This window comes from Podarcis tiliguerta (genome assembly GCF_965153285.1).
Source record: "Podarcis tiliguerta genome assembly, chromosome: 3".
In the NCBI taxonomy this organism is placed as follows: Eukaryota; Metazoa; Chordata; class Lepidosauria; order Squamata; family Lacertidae; genus Podarcis; species Podarcis tiliguerta.
This window is the reverse complement of record NC_139536.1, coordinates 24,236,255-24,257,451: the sequence shown is the minus strand read 5'-3', so window position 1 is coordinate 24,257,451 and position 21,197 is coordinate 24,236,255. Positions and strand designations below refer to the sequence as shown.

Sequence of the window (21,197 nt, the reverse complement as noted above, 5' to 3'; positions counted from 1 at the left end):
ATGCTTAATATTCAACACATAATTCTGCTTAATTAAAAAGAAACTAAGATAATGCTGTTCAGCTAAAGAAAATGAAATCACATTTGCTCATCTTTCAGCTTTGGGTAAGGCCTATTAAATGTTTACTTAATTATGGATTATTAGGCTATTGTGAAGAAACCCGAAAGAAAGAATTTGACTTTGTATTATTTATGATGATTAAATGATAATTTTCATTGCTCATTTATATTACAGATCTTTAAATCATGTTATATGTATATTTGTACATTAAAATGTGGTGGGGTGTGTGTGTGTGTGTGTGTGTGTGTGTGTGTGTGTGTGTTGCTTTTCTCCCAAGTTAGATTCAAGGCAGCTCCGAACATTTAAAAATAACATTATAAAATACAAAATAATAAAAAGAAACTAGTTAAAAACAGCAACTAAATTACATAGAATTATAGAATCACAGAACCATAGAGTTGAAAGTGACCTTTGTCCAACCCCCTGCAAAGCAGAGGTCTCAACGAGATCATACATGACAGATGTGTTAGAATTCCTACTCCATGATTGCAGTCATGGGATTTTTGTCTATCCCATGATGGTGTATGTTTTGACTCCACAGAGTGGGATGTGACGAAGACAGGATGTTTGTGTTACTGTGTTCCGTGAAGTGGGACTATTGTCCTTTGTTCTTTTTCTCTTTGCTGTCTGATGCTAGAGAGAGAGGGAGCCACAGTGCTCCGTGTGTGTTTATATGTAAATAAAGTAGATTAACCAAAATGCTGAGTTGCTGAGGTCTGCCACGCAAGGTGCACAAACTCTGTGGATCCCTAAGTGTGCCGGTGTCGGCTGGCATCCGTCGCTGTGATGTTCTAGCAGAAGAAAGCTTATGAAGCTCCCAAACGATCGACCAGGAGGGAAGGAACATGCCAGTCGGGCATGTGTCTCTGCCAGGGTCCTACTTGAGTGTAGGCTGAACTTCTGACAAGATGACCATCCAAACTCTGCTCAAAAACCTCCAAGGAAGGAGAGCCCACTACCTCTTGTGTCTGTTCCACTGTTGAACAGCTCTGAAGGTCCAAAAGTACTTCCTGGTGTTCCGTCAGAAACTCTTTTATTATAACTTGAAGCCATTGATATGGGCCCTACACTCCAGAACAGAAGAAAACAAGCTAGCTCCATCTTCCATGTGACAATCCTTTAGACAGTTGAAGATTGCTTTCATATCTCCTCTCAGTCTCCAGGTTAAACATACCCAACTCCATTAATCCCTCCCGCAAGATGTCAAAGAGAACAACAACTACCAGACTTTTAGAAGACATCTGAAGGCAGCCCTGTTTAGGGAAGCTTTTAATGTTTGATGGATTACTGTACAGTGGTACCTCAGGTTAAGAACTTTATTCATTCCAGAGCTCCGTTCTTAACCTGAAACTGTTCTTAACCTGAGACACCACTTTACCAAATGGGGCCTTCCGCTGCCGCTGCACCACCGCCTCGCAATTTCTGTTCTAATCCTGAAGCAAAGCACTTAACCCGAGGTACTATTTCTGGGTTAGCAGAGTCTGTAACCTGAAGCGTCTGTAACCCGAGGTACCACTATATTTCAATATTTTGTTGGAAGCCACCCAAAGTGGCTGGGGAAACCCAGCAGGATGGGTGGGGTATAAATAATAAATTATTATTATTATTCACTGTTCCACATAACATTTTCCAGAACCAGCAATTAAAATACAGTTTGCCCAGTGATCAGCGTCAACAACTTTTCAAAGATTTGGGTTCAACAAAACAGGGGTCTTCTTATACAAGGGGGCATCTTATACACGGGAAAATGTGGTAAATTTCCCACATTCTCCATCGACAAGCAGGCAGGAAGGCTTATGCACCGAGGGCACAGAGTCCACAAAGGAGCCTTTCTGGAAGACCAAGCCAGCCTCCAGCACAGCCAAGTCATTCACCTGGCAAAACTCAGCAGCAGCCTCCTCAAGACTGTCGGTGATCTATGATTCTGATTATTAGTAAGAAACTGTAAACACAGCAGATATTAGACTATAATGTCCAACATGTTCACTTGCATAATATGTTTGTTTGCCTGCATGTTTGTTATATAAAAATTAAGCATTTACCTTCATTCATGCCAGGACACCTAGAACGCCCACATATCTTTTAGCTGGTGTGTGTGTGTGTGTGTGTGTGTGTGTGGTGGTTTATACTTCTGAAGTAAATTAAGTATTTGTGGGGAAATAGGGAAAAAAATTCCTCAGTTGTTAAGGGTAAGGGAACGAGGAAACACCTCATTCAGCTAACTTCCCATTTATTTATTTTATTCTTTCCCCCTTTCTTTCTTTCTTTCCTTGCTCTGTTCATCGCTGGGAAATGATTACACAGATGATTGGCTTATTCTCCATAAAGAATGGAAGATTACTTAATAACTCTTATTACATCTTTCAGGGAGCTTGCCGGATGCTTTCACTATTCTGACTCATCTTTAATGACATCTCACTAGCAGCGAATACTTTGAAGAAACTACCATTCTTCAGAGTGCTTGGTGGGGGAGACTGGAAATTTCTGGGCTGCTGCCAATTCAGTTGTGATGCATGCCAATCAGACTTCTATAGGCATGTTGACACATCTGCTTCCTGTTCGAGGACCAAATCATAAAATAAAATATTCATTTCGGCACATCAGCAGAGATCTATCGAGACCGTAGAGTGTTTCCTTTTAGTGGGAACCAGGTATCGACATTCCTTCAGCAGCTTTGAAAATCTTTAGTTTGGAGGTAATTTTCCTTTCGTTTTATGGAACTGGTAGAAAGGTGCTTAGAGCAGCTGATGTTCCTGCTATAGACTTGCCGATACAGCAGCTGCAAACTCAAGATGAAATGGAATCTCACTAATGCAAGCACACAGGTCTCCACCTTCTCTCGTTTATTTCCTGAGCTGCCGGTTCTTTATTCTATATTGCAGAGATGGAAACCTCAGGCCTGGGGGACCAAATGCAGGTCTCGCTCTCGCTCACGCTCTCTGGCCCTCAGGCCTCTTCCTAGACTACACACCCTTTAGAGACACATCCCTCAGCAGCTCTTGTCTTTCACCCTCTTGGAGTGAATAATACTACTACTAATAATTTATTATTTGTACCCCGCCCATCTGGCTGGGTTTCCCCAGCCACTCTGGGCGACTTCCAACAAAGATTAAAAATACATCAAAATGTTGCACATTAAAAACTTCCCTGAACAGGGCTGCCTTCAGATGTTTTCTACATGTCAGGTAGTTGTTTATATCTTTGATATCTGATGGGAGGGTGTTCCACAGGGCAGGCACCAACACCAAGAAGGCCCTCTGCCTGGTTCCCTGTAGCTTTGCTTCTCGCAGTGAGGGAGCCGCCAGAAGGCCCTCAAAGCTGGACCTCAGTGTCCAGGCTGAACAATGGGAGTGGAGACACTCCTTCAGGTATACTGGGCCGAGGCCATTTAGAGCTTTAAAGGTCAACACCAACACTTTGAATTGTGCTTGGAAATGTACTGGGAGCCAATGTAGGTCTTTCAAGACCGGTGTGGTCTCGGCGGCCACTCCCAGTCACCAGTCTGGCTGAACTCTGTGTCACTGAACTCTGATAATGCTTTCTGTTGGCTTGGACGGAACATAGAGAGATTGAAGAATCTAGCCTACCATAGAATGGTAACACTGGCATTCATTGCTCCCCATAACGGACCCAAATGGCAAGTGAGGCACAGAATGTTGCCCAGAAGGGATTATGGCCTGTTGACTCATGTGGTCTACTAAGACAAGAGATTGCTTTTAATTGCTTAATATATAGAAATTTAATTCTCCCCAAATTTAATCCTCAATATTTCCAGGCAGGGCTGAGGAAAGCTTTGTCTGAAACAAACAGTCTATTAGCAACACCTGTTAGCACCTAATAACAACAAATATTAACAGTGAAGCACATAAATTTTAATGCACCTTCCCCCCAAATTCAAGATTTGTCTACACCTGTTGCAGAAACAGGACTGCCAGGCTGTGTCCCACTCTCCCCAGCCTCCATCCTGTAGAGAGCACTGTCATGTAAAATTATGTAAAGACGCCAATGCTTAAAACATTTATCCACTTAAAATCTCATCAGCAAGAATTTTTGAAGTAAGGAAACATGCATTTTTAAGGAGATAATGAGAACAGGAGTTCAGCACGATCTGAAAAGAGCTTTCTGGCTTTGCTTCCCAAAAGGCTAAAAAATCCTTATGATTAAATGACAATCTCTTTCAAGGCATGCAAGAAAATCTTATTGCCTCCTATTTGGAACACACGCAACCAGCTCCCACGACACCTCTGACACGTCCCCAAAATTCAAAGCTATATTCCATCGAAATTGGCCTAGATCTGATGGCCAAGAAAAGAGGTAAGCTTTCTCGGATCTGATGGCCCATTCCAAAAATCAGCATGATGAATTCTCACAGTTGAACTGACTTAGTTATTTGCAACATGCACACTTAGGGAGGAATTCAACGTTGCACTGTGCAAAAACTTCAGTTTGCCAGACAGAACAATCCCCACCCCCTGCATGCTGTTCTGGAGGTTCTCTCAACCCTCCCAAGCCAATTTCAGGGGGTGCACAGGGGGAAGAGAGAAAGTCCCATTGCATAAGCAGAAGCCCTTGCACGGAGCTTCCACTGACCAGACACATTAGGTGAATCCTGCCCTTAGGGGTTGGGGACCTGACATTTTGCCTGTAGACTTTTCCTAATTATAGAGCTGGACGGGATCTTGTAGGTCATCCAATCCACCCCCTGCTCAATGCAGGGAATCAAGAGCTACAGCAGGGATGGGGAACCCTTTCGGTCGGGCAGGGCAGATTGTTATCTCCCCTCCCCCCCCCCATCCCACAGGCCAATTCTGACAAGTGGGTGGGGCCCATCAATCATCCCGTGCCATGAGGGCTCCATCCTGCTCTCTGCAGGGGTCTGCTTCGTGACAGGGAATGTGCTGGTGAACATAAAATAAAATAATAATAATAATAATAATTGTGAATTGAATATAAGGAATGACATGTGAATGAGAGAAAAATATGTAATGGGTTAAAGCCTCAGCGCCTAGGGCTTGCCGATCGAAAGGTCGGTGGTTCGAATCCCCGCGGCGGGGTGCGCTCCCGTTGTTCGGTCCCAGCATCTGCCAACCTAGCAGTTCGAAAGCACTCTCGGGTGCAAGTAGATAAATAGGGACCGATTACTAGCGGGAAGGTAAACGGCGTTTCCATGTGCGGCTCTGGCTCCCCAGAGCAGCGATGTCACGCTGGCCACGTGACCCGGAAGTGTCTCCGGACAGCGCTGGCCCTTGGCCTCTTTGAGTGAGATGGGCGCACAACCCTAGAGTCTGTCAAGACTGGCCCGTATGGGCAGGGGTACCTTTACCTTTACTATGTAATATCAAGCAGCAATGGGGGGAGGGGGAGGAGGGAAGCATCTAATACGAAGAGCAGGAAGTCAACTTTTTTAGAAAGTTGTATTAAATTTGATGTAGTGTGGCACTGATTTGTTAAAAATTTGGAAAACTAAAAAATATTATTTGGCAAAAAGAAATGTGCTGGTGAAGCAGCACCCAGCAGGAACAAACTCTTCACTTATCAGCTGAGGATTCAACCCTGCTCTCTGCAGGGGTCACCCACAGTTGACTGGCAGGTGCAAGGGATGTTGAGGAAATGGTCCCCTGGGCCAAACCTCCACCCTGTGGGTCATCCACATCCAGCCCCCTGCTCCATGCATGTAAGGTCTACAACCATCCGTTTTACATGCAGAAGGTCCTAGGTACAACACTGGCATCTCCAGGTAGGGTTGGTAAAGATTCCCTGTCTGAAATCCTGGAGAGCTGCTGTCCATCATTTCGAACAATAATGAGCTAGATGGACCAACAGCCTGACTCGGCATAAGGCAGCTTCCTATGTTCCTAACCCAGGACAAGAGCATCTCCAACAGATTGCTGTCCAATCTGTTCTTGAGAACTTGCAGTGAAGGGGAAGCCACCAACCCTCTAGATAGCTGGTTCCTTTGTCAAACTGCTGTTAAAACATTTCTCCTAATACTCAACTGAAATTTCTGCTGTAGCTCTGAAGCCCATTAGATGTAGTCCTGCAGCAGTAAACAAGTCTTTATCTTCTTTCCATGTGACATCCCTTCCACGCCACTCACCATCTTTGCTGCCACCTCTCAAAATTTGATAAGGATTGCCCAAACCCTTCACCTAAGTCTCAGAACAGAGTCTATTGAGTGCCACACTAAAACAAACACCCTCGCTCTAGCTGCTGAGGAACCACCGATGATCACTCGGATGAGTATTTCCTCCCAACCGGCTGTTAATCAACACTTAAGCAGTTTGTTAACCAGATTATCCTGGGGAGCTTTGTCAATGCTTTGCTGAAATCAAGATGAATTGCATCCACCATATTCCCACAACCCATTAAGCTAGTATGGGGAGGGAATAGATGAGTCTGGATTTATTCTTGTGGCTGCTCTCAGCTCTTTTTTGCTCCTTGATCTTGCAAAGACAATTTTGAATCACAGGATTCTTTGATCCAGCCAGCAGGTCCTGCCAGTGGCTACCTGGTCTGATGCCATGCCAAAGCTCCTACTTGCATGGATCCAGTGTCAGTGTTTTTAGCATGCCACAAAAGCAACGCAACTCCCAAGAGGCTGGGCATCACGTAAGTGGTAAGATCAATATGGCGTCAGAAAACCATGTGGCCAGAGGCCTTCTGGTGAGTCCTGACTGGCATAGGCATGAGAGAAAGCTATGGCAACAAAGCAGGTACATATGTTGTTATGAAGTAGGGTTTTGCCAAAATTGGGTCCCCAGCTATTGCTGGACTACAACTCCCTGTCAAGATGCAGAGGGCCTGGAGGCCAGCTGGTTAGCCCCAGCTGGGCCGTCTCCTTCCAGCTGTCCCGCTGCAAAGACCATCAGCCTCTGCTCTGACGTAAATCAGCGACCTGGGCTTCAAAGCCAGGGCACACTATCAGCAGATCGAACTGTGCACACAAAATAGGTGTGAGGCTTGTGAAAGCATACTACAACTATAGAGAGAACAGGAAAAACAAAAACTATACACACAGCAGAAGTTCCCAGCAAGCTGTGCTGGAATGTGAACAGACATGTGACAAGCAACAGTCCCACATGTCAGTTCCTTAAGGTGGAATGGAAATCTCAACACTTCCATTATCCCTAGCTAGCAGGACCAGTGGTCAGGGATGATGGGAATTGTAGTCCAAAAAGAGTTGGAGACCCAAGTCTGGGAAAGCCTGTTATAAAGGGACTTAAGAACCAGCAGCTATGAGCTGTACAGAAATCGCTATTCTGCCAGGATCAAATTATTATTATTATTATCATCATCACCATTATATCAATCACCTTCTAAACCACTGTTTCAAGGCCATTTGCATATAAGATACCAAAAAGTGCTGTCACCTGTTTATAAAATCCATCGAAGGTAATAATGGGTCCGTTGTGAAAGACAGGATAATAGAACACATAAGCCAGCATCCAAAGGAATGGGTGATGAGTCATTTCGGCAGACCTGTACCAGCAGTACTCTAGACCAAAGCTTGTGTAATAGAGGCAGCGGACAGTCAGGGTGAAAAGAAGCAAGTAGTATTCACTTTCACTGGCATACCAGCCTCTCTGTAGAATAAAAACAGATCAAAACTTATGTGAAATATCACCCGCACATATAAGGAGATAAAGAATATTGTGGATTCAATGCCACACAACCACAAACTAATCATTTTTACAATACTCGGTGTTTATATAACTTTGGCTCTAGTGCTCAGTGTATTAGGTACCACTATCTAAAATGCTACTTTGCTACTTTATTGAATATACCAAACACTGGTGCCATCTTTGGAGGGCCCTAGGTGCCTGGGCACCCACAAAATGTTGATTCTGGGTGCCCACCTGCTGCCTTACTGCTTTCTGGTGCCCTGGTGGCAACTAGACTGAGGCCTTTGTCTCTGCCACAGGGCCTCTGTTGGGGCCTTCCTGTGGTTGCAACGGGCCTCGCTGGGCCTGTTGGACCTCCTTCTGCTGTGTGACGTCACACCCAGGCACCCACAAAGTTGGGCAGAACCCAGCATGTATGATACCAAAAACTACATGGTATATAGCAAAATCCATATGAATCACCAGAGTAGATACCGCCTTGGGCAGATTTGAGCTGCCATCAAATGTTGTCAAGTTGCTGGGTATTTTACCAGGGAACACAATTTGAATCTTCTGTGTCAAACACCCAAAGGTCTTGAGATGGCCTGCTCTTGGAGAGACTGGCAGCTTCCGGAGTGCTGCTATGCCTCCCCATCTGAACAGAGCAGAGCACAAGCTCATATACCGTATTTTTCGCTCCATAAGGCGCACTTTTCCCCTCCTAAAAAGTAAGGGGGAATGTGTGTGCATCTTATGGAGCGAATGCAGGGGGGGAGGCAGGCAGGAAAAGCTCTGCGCAGCTCTTGCGGGCTTTTCTACGAGGAGGGAGAAGGGACTGATGCGGCCAGTCAGTGCCTTCTCCCTCCTCGTATAAAAGCCCGCAGGAGCCGCGTGCTCCTTAAAGGGTGCACGGCTCCTGTGGGCTTTTGTGGGAGGTGGGGGAATTGCCATAGCTGTGCGCAGCCTCTCCCTGCTGGACAGGCTGTGCATGGCTATGGCAGAAGCCAAAACAGCCAGCAGGATGGATCCCGCTCGCTGTCTTGGCTTCTTTGCTCTTTGGGGCTGGGGGGGGGCTGGGCTTCCCCCGGCAGCCCCAAGAAACTCTGTCCGCTGCTCTTTGGGGCTGTGGGGGGAAATAATATTTTTTACTTGATTTCCCCCTCTAAAAACTAGGTGCGCCTTATGGAGCGGAAAATACGGTACTATATGTATAAAGTTATATAGGAGCCGTTGCATGCTCTGTAACAGCACCGAAAATTATTCTCTATTCAGAGAGAGAAATCAATATTGAGATAAGGCCTGAGGAGGATGGAAATTAAGGCAGAAATAAAAAACCCAGCGGCACAGGACCCACATGCACAAAGGTCTGTAACATTATTCAGAGACTTTCTGTTTCCTGCTATGGGCTGTATACCTCTGGGGAAAGAATCCACAAAAAAGCAAAAGGAGAGCTGCATTATCATGCACTTTTGGCCTAAAATTCCGGTCTGCCTTTCTTAAAAAAAGAAAAACCCCCAAACCCTCCAGTCTGCTGAGCAATTAAGACAAACTCTGCCCGGGACTGTAAAAGGAAGATCAGAGATCTGATGCTGTTGGAGATAAGCGCTTTAACAGAGGAAGTGAAAATTCCAATGGCACAGGGCTCATTTGGGCAAATTGCATAACCACTTCCATCTGCGTGGGGGTTCCATTCCCAGCCCCCGCATGTGTCCACAGAGCACGCATAAACCTGCCCTGCCCTGTTATGCCCCTGCTACACCCCATTCTGCCCCCGTTCTTCCCCCCCCTGGGTCCCAAAGGACCTGCGCATCAGCGGTGACATGTCAATTGGATGCACACAAAACCATCGCTGCCTGTAGTTTCACGGGTACAGCTTCCAGAAGGGTTTGTACCAGAAATCTAGCATAACATTTTATATGATAAGAACATAAAGTCAAAGTTTGGACTTCCTCCTCAAGGCAGACTTTCTAAGGCAAAGAACACTACATAAAGAATTGATTTCATTATGACCAACTTGACCTACTATTAGACCTGGCCAAGATTTGCTCACAGACTACCAGTTACCCACCCCTGTGATAAAGGGTACCAGACGAATGGTATCTGCACAGAAGAGCAGAGAACAAGTCGAAGAGCATGGAAATGCTCGTTGGATGACCCCAGAGGTTGATAACGCACACTGGTGTTGGCCCCGGGCAAGGTAATACAAAACAACTCTTGGTGTCTTTAGAGAGACAGATTTCATATTATGGTGGAAAAGCTGGAGGCACAGGTCATTGAAAGCAGTGCTAACAGCATAAATTAGTCCCAGTGGGTTGCACGGGAAACACTCCACCAGTACGGTACTAACGTTAAAATAGCAAAAATCACTGCTTCATTATGAGAAACCCTCATTTCCTCGCCCATTTTCAAACGTGGAATAGGTAGGGAACAGAAAAAAAGGCATGAGCCAGCAGCTGTAAGCTTAAAGTCAGAGGGGATTTCATTGGTACAATGAAAGTTCTGAGTCAGAGAAAACCAAAAAACTTATCTAGAAAAAGTATCAGGTTGGCAATGGGAGTCACGACAGATTGACATTTCCTTAATTGTTTCCCGTTGAAACTTAAGAAAAATGATCCCAATAAGGCTAGAAAGCAGTTTTTGACTCTGCATCCACCAACCACAGACCATTGCTGACGACACTGAAAGGAGCAGGAGAATGCAGAGACCTCATAAAAACAGAGTGGTACTAGGTTTGTGGGGCTGATGAGAGAACACTCAGGCACTTATTATCTCCATTATCCTGCTGATTCGAAAGGTCAGCACGACCACAGAATATGGAACCTTGCAGAAATATAAAAAGGAGGCATGGATCTGCAACTGAATACTTCTACGAGTCTTGTCTTCATTTTATGAAATTATGAGTCACACTATGAAAGGCCCAGCTTGACAAAGAAAATGATGATTAGGGTATTTAAAAGAAAAGTCTACTAAAAGAGCTAATATGTGAAGCATAAAAAAACCAAAGTTCAGAAACCAACGAACCATGGCTTCAAACTGTGGTTTGTTGGCAGTAAGCAAATCATAGTTAAGTCATTAGGCAGAATTTAGGCAGTAGAGTTTGCCTGTCTAGGGTGGAGTCCATCCCTAGCATGAGTTACTGTTCTAGACATAAGCGTCACCCTCTCCACACCGCTATAAAACCCCTCAAAGAAGTCCTGCTCTTTTTGGAGATAGCAGCAGCTTGGTCATAAATTTATTCTTCAGTTTGTTGCGCTAGTTCCTCTGCGGGTTGTTTGGTTGACACTGGTTTTTGTTTTATTGGATGCTGTTTTCAATCATTTTTGAAATCACCAAGAGATTTTATGGACAGCATTATAGAAATCTGAATAAATAATAGCAACAGTGCTGATAATACTTCTTGCTACAAACGCACCTGATGCAGAGAAACAGGAGGACTGCACAAAACAGCAGCAGAGGCAAAGCCAGAACAGTACATCATGCAGAGAGACAGTGGCTAACCCCTCCTCCGAGGATGGGCACTTTGTGCTAATTCACCCTAGAACACGTTGGAAATTCCTGAAGTGAGAGGGGTAACTATTCTTTAAACCTTAAGCTTTCTTATAAAAGAAGAGTCCTCAAAATGCACATTTTCAGAACCAAATTGAAAAGTGGTTATTTCAATAATAAAGCGCTCGGTATGAATGAATTTAAACAAATAAATCACAGTATTATTTTTTTAAAAAAACAACCAGTTACCTTTATTTCTTCCAGGGCAGACACACGCAAAGTTGACAACAGAAGCAATGAGCCCAGCCACATCAGAAAGGGGTTCTTAAATTGAGCCACTCCGTACGAGAAAGTTACATGTAGAAAAATCACTGCCAAACCATTGGTACCAAGCAGAAACCAACAGGCTGCCATGCCATACACCATCAGAAACCAGGGTTTGTACTAAAAAGACAGGGAGGACAATAATGAACGAAAACACTCACTTTCGGTTCAATGCATGACTCAAGACTCAGCTCCGGAGGCAATTCAGTTTTGTATCAGTTTGTACAAGGGATGGGATAGGAGTACAATTTGATCCCCTGCTAAATTTGCCCGTTTGCCCTCTGACAAAGAAATGACCAGTCCATAATTTTAGTGGTAGGTTTATTGTAGCTGTGAGAGACAGAATAACCCCAGAAACCCAGAAGACCAAAGTCAGAGATTGATGTGCATTATAATGAGTGAAATAAGTGTTTGATCCCCATTAACCAGCCAGATGTCAGGCTACCTGGTATCTTCACTGAATGTAACAAGCTGAGATTAGAAGCGCCTGCTGCAGGGGAGAGGTCTTTTACCTGTAATCCCAGTTCGTTACAGTACCTGTACAAAAGACACCTGTCGACAGAAGCAATCAATCCAGCAGATTCCAAAGCAGCCACCATGACCAAGACCAAAGAGCTGTCCAAGGATGTCAGGGACAAGATTGTAGACCTGCACAAGGCTGGACTGGACTGCAAATTTAGCAGGGGATCAAATACTTTTTTTCTCTCACTGTAGATTTGGAACCAAGCCATTAGTCACACTTAGGTTGCGTTGCTTGGAAAAATGTCAGCGCCTGCCTTTATTACAAAAACACAGTGTCGACCTGTAGCATATAACAGAGACATCTGTGGAAAGTGTGTGATATTTAATCTCAAGCTACTGTAAAACCACCACCCCTCAAATATTTAAAATAGGACGAATTCTTGAAGGAATAATTGAAAACAAAAGTGGCTCACTTCTAATGAATTCCATGCTGAGCAGTGTTGCAGGCTCTGTGTTCTATAAGATTATTAAAACTAGAGGAGAGAGAGAGGAAGAACCCACTGAACTGTGGCACTAAAGCAGGCGAGAAAAGGGAACCCATGCATTTCTGCAAGGACTGGGGAAGAAATGGGTTCATGTGGCCCGAGGGGGAACTAATTTCCCCACCTACATAAATAAGAGAACTTTTCTTCTTCTTTTCTTTGCCTTTGCAAATGTGGTTGTTTCTGAAAGACTAAGGGCTTCTTCTTTTTTGGTTAATCTTTCAAACATGCATCCAGTAAAGATATATTTATGCCTCCTGTCTGCTTAGATTTTGAAGCCCTTACAAAGATTGGCGGTTGCAAGAGGATAGTTTTATTCGCAGTTGGAATTGCTTCAGTGGTTCTTTCTTAGCTTCAAAGAGTGGCTAAGAAACCAGCAGACACCTAGACAGGCCTCTTGAAGACTTCCAAAGAACAGCTGAAAAACACTGAATATTATCTGAAATGCTGTTCCCCTCTGCTGGGTCACACAATGTCCCTCGACTCTCCTTAGAGCAGCACTGGAACATTATGAGCAGCTCTTAACCATGTCTTTCTACTGACTGAGTTGTAATTTTTGATTAAAAAAAATAAACCATTTCACATTTCAGAATGTGTGGTTGATGTAGCACTTGCTATCCATCCCCCACCATGCTTTGTTCTAGACCAGGCATAGGCAGACTCGGCCCTCCAGATGTTTTGGGACAACAATTCCCATCATCCCTGACCACTGGTCCTGTTAGCTAGGGGTGATGGGAGTTGTAGTCCCAAAACATCTGGAGGGCCGAGTTTGCCTCTGCCTGTTCTAGACCCTTCACACATTAGCCATGAGAAATGGGAGGGGCCCGTGCAGAAGTGGGGCAGCTGGGTACACTTACCCCAGGCCTCAGAGGGCTAAACTGGCGGGGGCAACCCGCTAGGGACTGGCGGCATTTTAGTTTGAGTTTATAACTTTATTCTAACAAGGCTCCCACCTCGAACGTCAGACAAACTCTACCCAGGACTGGAAAGGGCACCACATATTTAAAGGGTACTGCAGATGTGCCACTGATCCAGCCTGCGATGTTGAGTGAAGCTCTGTACCCCTAGAGGTCACAGGAGATCTCATTGGGCAGGCATATATCCCACCTTTTAGGGTTGCTACCAGGATTGAATGGCAATTTGGGCTACCTGCGGGAAGGGAGGCCACAGAGGCAACAAAATGCATCTACGCTACTAGTGCCGTAAAACTAGAGCTTTCTTATTCTTCTTAAAGATATAAGAGCATACTAACTTATGGTCTGTGTGTATGGTTTGGGAGCTGCACAGCCAGGGGAAAAGCAATGCTATCCAGGGTTGTAAAGACTGCAGAGAGAATAATTGGGTGCACTCTTCCCACCTTAGATCAAATCTATGCTGCTAGGTGCCATAAGAAAGCAGCAGAGATAGCACAGGATAGTACGCACCCCGGAAATGATCTCTTTCAGCTTCTGCCTTCTGGAAGAAGGTATAGGGTTATAAAGGCCAGGACTAGCCGCCTGAGAAGCAGTTTCTATGCAAATGCAATTCTGGTTCTAAATGCAGCATAAGAGGTTTCTACAGTATAGTGTATTTTAAAATAGGGTTTTAGAGTTTTTAGGGGTTTTTCAATGTTTTATGTAGTTTTTATGTAGTTTTATGTAGTTTTATGTAGTTTTTATGTAGTTTTATGTAGCTTTGCAATTTCATTGTCCTGCATGGGACAATGACAATAAAGATCTATCTATCTATCTATCTATCTATAATGTCAATATATTTGTTGATCCAAAGCAATTTCCAAATTAGAGCAGGTCAGCTCAAAGTCGCCTACCTTCTCCATGTAAAGGCTGGACAGTTGTGATACTGTGAGGTGACCAAAAAGAAGCCACAGGATAGATCCTTTACCCCATTCCATCCAAAAATTCCATTCAAAATCCATGGGATCCTAGGCATAAATTGAATTCATCATAAAACGGGTTTAAAGCATGAGGAGGAGACTGGAAGTACATGGTCACTGCTTGCATTTCGATTTAGGTCACAAACCAGGAGAAACCATGGCTGAAGACATTCTGCACAGGTATCCAACTTAACACATGAGGGCTTTTTCTATCACTGCCCATTGAGTTGTAACTCTTTACAGTGGTACCTCGGGTTACGTACGCTTCAGGTTACATATACTTCAAGTTACAGACTCCGCTAATCCAGAAATAGTACCTCAGGTTAAGAACTTTGCTTCAGGATGAGAACAGAAATCGGGCTCTGGCGGCGTGGCGGCATCAGGAGGCCCCATTAGCTAAAGTGGTCTTCAGGTTAAGAACAGACCTCCGGAACGAATTAAGTACTTAACCCGAGGTACCACTGTATTTTTAAATTGTAAACCACCTTTGAGTACATTGGAAGAAAGACAGTATATAAAATTAAGTACTATACTTCCTCTCTGCTCTCTCTCTCTCTCTCTCTCTTCTTCCCCTGGCAATGTATCCATCACAATCTGTATGGCCACATTCACTTTCTGAAGATATTCCCAGGACGCCTGCCAAGAACAATGCCATCCTTTGCACAATGTTGATCAAAAGGAATTTCCAAATTAGAACAGAAAGCAGACGGCAATCACTGTCTGGGTGTCTGTATGAATTCATGCTGTTAAAAGCGTGGCACAGTTTTCAAGTAGGTGCTGGAGGAATTTTTCCTCCCCTTTGCTTTAGCTTGAAGCCTATGAAACGACCACAAAATCTTTAGCACCAACAAAGCGGCCGTATAACATTTTGCTGTCTGCGGTCCTCGTGAGAGGACAATAGAAAAGGTGTGTGCGGCTAAATTAATACGTTATGCGCCATATCCGTCTCTTACAAATATATATGCACACACAATAGGCATACTTAACACACACCGTTATATATAGGGGCATACACATACGAACACATCCGTATAAATTAACCCAGTAATATGCTAAGGGATTTGGGTGTCACAGTAGCAATGATGCCTTCAGGAGTGGCTGGCTAAGCTGCCCGTCATGAGGGTGGGAAGACTAGGTAGTCACAAAGGTCACAGGCAGTGCTTTTTTTCTATTAAAAAAAATTGTTTAGGGGTACTCTCACTTTCCTACTCATATTGAAATACTGCTACTCAATGAGGCCAAACTCAGATTCACAAAATGTTTAGGGGTATGCGTACCCCTGCAAAGGTAAAGGTAAAGAGCCAGTGTGGTGTAGTGGTTAAGAACAGTGGACTCGTAATCTGGTGAACCGGGTTCGCTTCCCTGCTCCTCCACATGCAGCTGCTGGGTGACCTTGGGCTAGTCACACTTCTCTGAAGTCTCTCAGCCTCACTCACCTCACAGAGTGTTTGTTGTGGGGGAGGAAGGGAAAGGCGATTGTTAGCCGCTTTGAGACTCCTTAAAGGGAGTGAAAGGCGGGATATCAAATCCAAACTCTTCTTCTTCTTCTTCTTCTAAAGGGACCCCGGACCATTAGGTCCAGTCACAGACGACTTGGGGGTGCGGCACTCATCTCGCTTTATTGGTCGAGGAAGCCGGTGTACAGCTTCCAGGTCATGTGGCCAGCATGACTAAGCCGCTTCTGGCGAACCAGAGCAGCGCACGGAGACTTCGTTTACCTTCCCGCTGGAGCGGTACCTATTTATCTACTTGCATTTTGATGTGCTTTCGAACTGCTAGGTTGGCAGGAGCAGGGACCGAGCAACGGGAGCTCACCCCATCGCGGGGATTCGAACTGCCAACCTTCTGATTGGCAAGCCCTAGGCTCTGTGGTTTAACCTGCATCCCACTGCATACCCCCCCCCCAAAAAAAGCACTGGTCATAGGCTTAGCTGCTCTGCTGCTAAGGTTCACTGCTTGCAATTTGCTGAGCTACTCTAATCCTTAAGAATCTCTATCGCCAACTGCTGAGCTCCTTAGAAGCTAGGCGGGGCAGGCACTGTTGCCAAAGCATGAGGAACAGACCCATTCTAGGAAAAGAGCAAGCGGGGGCTGAGTCAGCAGCAAGGCATGGGAAGCAAGGAGGCCTAGGAAGAGAGACTGGGGAGTCGGATGGGGCGGAGAGGTAGAATGGTCCAAAAAAAAAATGCTGGGAGGAATAGAAGGCCGATCTGAAAGGGGAAGGGATACTGAGTGGTCAGGGAAGCAATCCAGTTGGTGGGGAGATTGGTGGGGCTCACCTGACCTCCTCCTGTTGCCTATGTCACTTTTCCATACTGGGAGTAAGATGGGGAGGCGAGGCAGTGCCAAAGTCAGTGCAGTGGAAGCACCGGATTAGTTCTGCTGCTATGTTTCGCCCACTAGCTTTTCCCCTCTCTGTACTTCCCAGTAAGCCGCAGGGATGAGGAACGAAGCTCCCATATTGATTTAAAGGAAGCGGTATGGGCAGAGACCATGGCTCAGTGGTAGAGAGCAAACACACAGAGGTCCCTCTTTACATTTCCAGGTGCAAAAGACCCAGGATAGATGGATATCTCATTAGAATAGGCTTACAAAATACGCAATCAGGCCAGTCCCCTCCCTTATTGCTATTCCTGCAGAAGTTGAGAAGGAATACAGTCAACAGCAGCGATATGTTGCAGCAGCCTTCCGCAAGCTGGTGCCCTTCAGATGTTTTGGACTACAACTCCCATCGGCTCCAGCTAGCAAGGCCAATGGACAGGGATTCTGGTAGTTGTAATCCAACAAAATCTGGAGGGCACCAAGTTGGCAAAGCCTGCATTAAGGCTGGAGATGGGGCAGACCCTTTGTGAAACACTGCTTTGTTTGAGGAGGAATTTCCAGATTTGCTTCAAATCTCACCAGAGGTAGAAATCTAGAGATAACCAAACCCCAGCCCCACGGATTTTCATTATAAAATACAGACAACGCAGCAATCCAATCTTATGCATGTTTACTCAGACGAACGCTTCACTGAATTCAATGGCAAGTCTGTGTAAAACTGCAGACTAATTCTCTTTTGTCTCCTCTTAAAATTCTGCAGATGTTTCAGCTCTAGAAAAAAGCTACCCAAATTTGTTTCACGTTTTTGCTTTAGGCTGAATATAGGTGGCATAACTAGTTAAGGCGAATTGTCAACAATATCTTCATCGTCATTCCAAAAGCTTTGGGTAGGCTGGCCTAAATAATAAGTTTTATTGTTATAGCAGACATCAAAAACAGGAAAACAAAGATGCCTGACTAGTATTAATAATGACTGTATATACTGAATAATGCTGCGTGGTTTTTTAACTGTTGAGTTTTTAGTGTTTGTTCCACTAAATATGAAAAAAGGGAGAGGAAATCTTGTTGTTGCTTTTCCTAATAGTTTTATTTAGCTCATATGATGATAGTAGTAACAGGTGCTTGCGACATTGACTCCTGAAAGACGAGTGTGCAAGCAAATCTGAATTTGTTTGCACACTAAAGTCCACACAGCTGCACAGATCAGATCTGCAAAGTTTAATGCAGCACTTAGTTCAATTTCTCCGCTAAGCAACACAAGCCATATTAATTGGCAAGCCTAACCATGCCAACCTGACAAGCCATATGGCACAGGATAGCATTGGGGCTCCATCACAATTTGTGCCAAACTGTTCCTTCTTCATCCAGAGCGCAATTTAACACACCAGTCATCAAAGCCAATTACAGTTCACTGAAAGGCAATTCAAACTGCTTATTCCCATGCTTATTCAAATTAAAAGTAATATCTCAGCAATATTCATTGACCTTACCTTTCTAAATCCTCCAAACAGTGAATCAGTTTCCAGCTCAAATTCTCTATCAAGTTCCTCTTCATACTCTGCCAGGAATAACAGATCATTAAATAAGAAGTTATTATCAGGAAGTAACAGAAGTTGGTTGTTTCTTATAAACAGCTCAACATGTACATCAGTTTCTGTTACACAACAACTGCAACATAACCCAAATTATTAAACATGAAATCCCACTAAGCCTAGTAGGGCTTATTTCCAAGTAAGCATATATCCTTTCCTAGCAAAAAACAACAACCAAACAAAGCCATGGCTGACTTAGAAGGGCAAAAATCCATCAAGCTGTTTTGGAATAGAATGAAAGAAATGGACTGGGTTTCAGCAGGGCTAAAATGTCTGAAGGTGAGAAGTTAAGAGCAGGTCTTTCAGGACCCTGGACAGAGTCTAGGAAGCATAGGACTTATTTCAGTGAATGCATCTTCCCAACCGAGTCACGTGCTCCTTGAAACTGTCTACTCCAGCTCCACCTCTTTGTTGAGAATTGTGGAGCCTTGAAAGGAGTAGCCTTTTGGAGCAGAATCTAGCATGTTCCAGGCATTCATGCAAGGCACCTGAGCTCAAAGGATGCAGCCTTTGATCCAGTCTCAGGGGGTCTCAGGATCAGTGGGAGTGTTCAGGCCCAATGGCCTGCTCCTCAGACAGCCTCTGTGTCATCGCTGGGTTTCAGGAGCATGGCAACATGTTTAGGCTGAAAATGGAGTTATTACAGATTGTGTTTCTATGTCAGAGGGAGCCAGCTGTCAGATTCAGTCATCACCAGCAACCCCATCTTAGTCACCCACAGCCCTACCAAATTTTAAAGCAAGATATGGTGTAGAAAACCTTGTGTTGACTTTCCTAAAGGTGAGGATGGGCACCACATTTCATATCCCTGCCACAACCTGATGACTTCCACTTGCTGAAATACTTAGTGCTATTTAAAAGAGTCAAGGAGTCAAAATGTTAACAGGCCAATGCTGCAAAGCCTTCATTCTCTAGACATTTCCCCTTGCTAAATAGTGAAAAGGTGCAAAATGAAACCAAGATCTCTCACCAGAAGTGGCCACTCACTGTGTGACCATTAGACCCGGAAAGGAGTAACAATCAGTTTGATCAGGGCTTTAAATTCATTGCACACCTTTTAAAAATAAATAAATGCTATTTTCGTTCTACCGCATAGCATCACAGAAAACACGTGTTTAAAAGCATTGAAGTAAGTGGTTCCTTTCTAAAGATGCATGTCTATTTTGGTTTATTGCATTATCACTTAAATTTACACATAAAAGCCAGAATAATTAGATTTTTGTAATATTCATCAGCATTCATATTCCATCCTTCTACTGTAAAACCAATGTTCAGGGTGGCCCACAGCATACTAGCAATAGTCAAAAAAGCATGTGAGCGCTGTGCTAGATAGTCAATGTCTTTAATTTCACGGAATGTGTAAAGTTTACGGCATGTAATGCCCTAAGAGAAAATATTATGAAAATGATATACAGATGGTACATAACACCAGTCAAACTAGCAAAAATTTATCATATGCCCGATAACAAATGTTGGAAATGTAAAGAAACTGAAGGTACCTTTTTTCATCTCTGGTGGACATGCCCAAGGATTAAGACCTTTTGGGAGATGATCTATAATGAACTGAAGAAAGTATTTAAATATACATTCCCCAAGAAACCGGAGGCCTTTCTCCTGGGCATGGTCAACCAAGAGGTACGTATGAAAGACAGGATATTTTTTATGTACGCCACAACAGCAGCAAGAATACTTATTGCAAAGTATTGGAAGACACAAGAATTACCCACGCTGGAGGAATGGCAGATGAAAGTCATGGACTATATGGAATCCGCAGAAATGACTGGCAGAATCAGAGACCAGGGTGAAGAGACGGTGGAGGAAGATTGGAAGAAATTTAAAGACTATTTACAGAAACACTACAAGATTAATGAATGTTAAAATAACATCAGATTGAATGTAGAAGGTTATTGGAGTAAAATTTTAAGGATTAGAAGACCCAACATTCTAAGTTCTAAGCATTGAATAAGCTATATTAAGACATTCAAATCAGAAAAGAGGTTAATTATGACAGAGGGAAGGGATTTGTTGTTTAATTGTATGAATTGGAATACAGGGAAGGGAGACTCGGGGAAGTCAGAGAAACAAGTTAATGCAAGATTAATATGAAGATAAGATTGTTTTTATTTCTGTTTTTTGTAGTATGTTATGTTTGTGTAATTCTGTATGTTTTTGGTGTATTGTTTGTTGCTTTGTTTTGCTTTGTTGTCTTTTATGCAAAAACGAATAAAATATTTATTAAAAAAAAAAAATTAATTTCACGGAATGTGCAACAGTGACCTACTGAATTGATCAGATAGCTTATTCACAGACAAAGTGACAGATATAGGCAAAAGGAGCATCAATAATAAATACAAGTGGTAGGTAGCAGTGAAGCAATAGTTGAGAGTTCAGTCTGTAAGGTTATCAAAAGCAGAATTCCCTTCCAACTTGTCCACCCACGGGCTTTCCAATTAATTTCCTCTCTCCCTTGCATGCACAGCAACTTCTGTTACAGCTCCACATCCATTTCCTGGGCTTCCTTCACAGCTTGTTGGTGTTTCAAATAAATGCAGATTTAACCTGAATTTAATCAGTCAATTAATTAATCTGTTAAAAGCCAGATCTGCTAACAATTAACAACAGCCTTAAGACATATAGGTGGGTGGGTGTGCGTTGGTATTGCCCTTGAACAGCTATTGGCCACTCAGAGCAAATTTTTCAACATGTATAATCCACTGAATATCAAATGCACTCTTGCCCACAATTTATCCCCAACAAAAGCCTGTCAAGTCCTATTTTGGAGTCACACGGAAAAGAAACTGCCTCAGAGGTTCAAACAGTTAACTTTGCTTAGCCGAAGGGGGAAGAAAAAAGCTCTTCGAGTGAGGAGCCAAACGCTTGATTTATCACCTTTGCTTTTCTGAGGGGGATTCTTAATTTCTACCTGAAGAAATTC

General features: G+C 43.8%; 1 protein-coding gene across 8 annotated transcripts in view; it reads right to left on the bottom strand.

The window, feature by feature from the left end:
* The window catches only part of HHAT (hedgehog acyltransferase), a 168,593-nt gene that overhangs the window by 138,166 nt on the left and 9,230 nt on the right, over positions 1 to 21,197 (bottom strand). For all 8 annotated transcript variants that reach the window (XM_083433097.1, XM_083433101.1, XM_083433096.1 and 5 more), the window contains exons 3-6: positions 18,161 to 18,228; positions 14,283 to 14,396; positions 11,397 to 11,591; positions 7,431 to 7,643 (exon numbers count right to left, since the gene is read on the bottom strand). In XM_083433097.1, the coding sequence (XP_083289223.1) occupies positions 7,431 to 7,643; positions 11,397 to 11,591; positions 14,283 to 14,396; positions 18,161 to 18,228 (590 nt within the window). The remainder of the gene's footprint in view (positions 1 to 7,430; positions 7,644 to 11,396; positions 11,592 to 14,282; positions 14,397 to 18,160; positions 18,229 to 21,197) is intronic.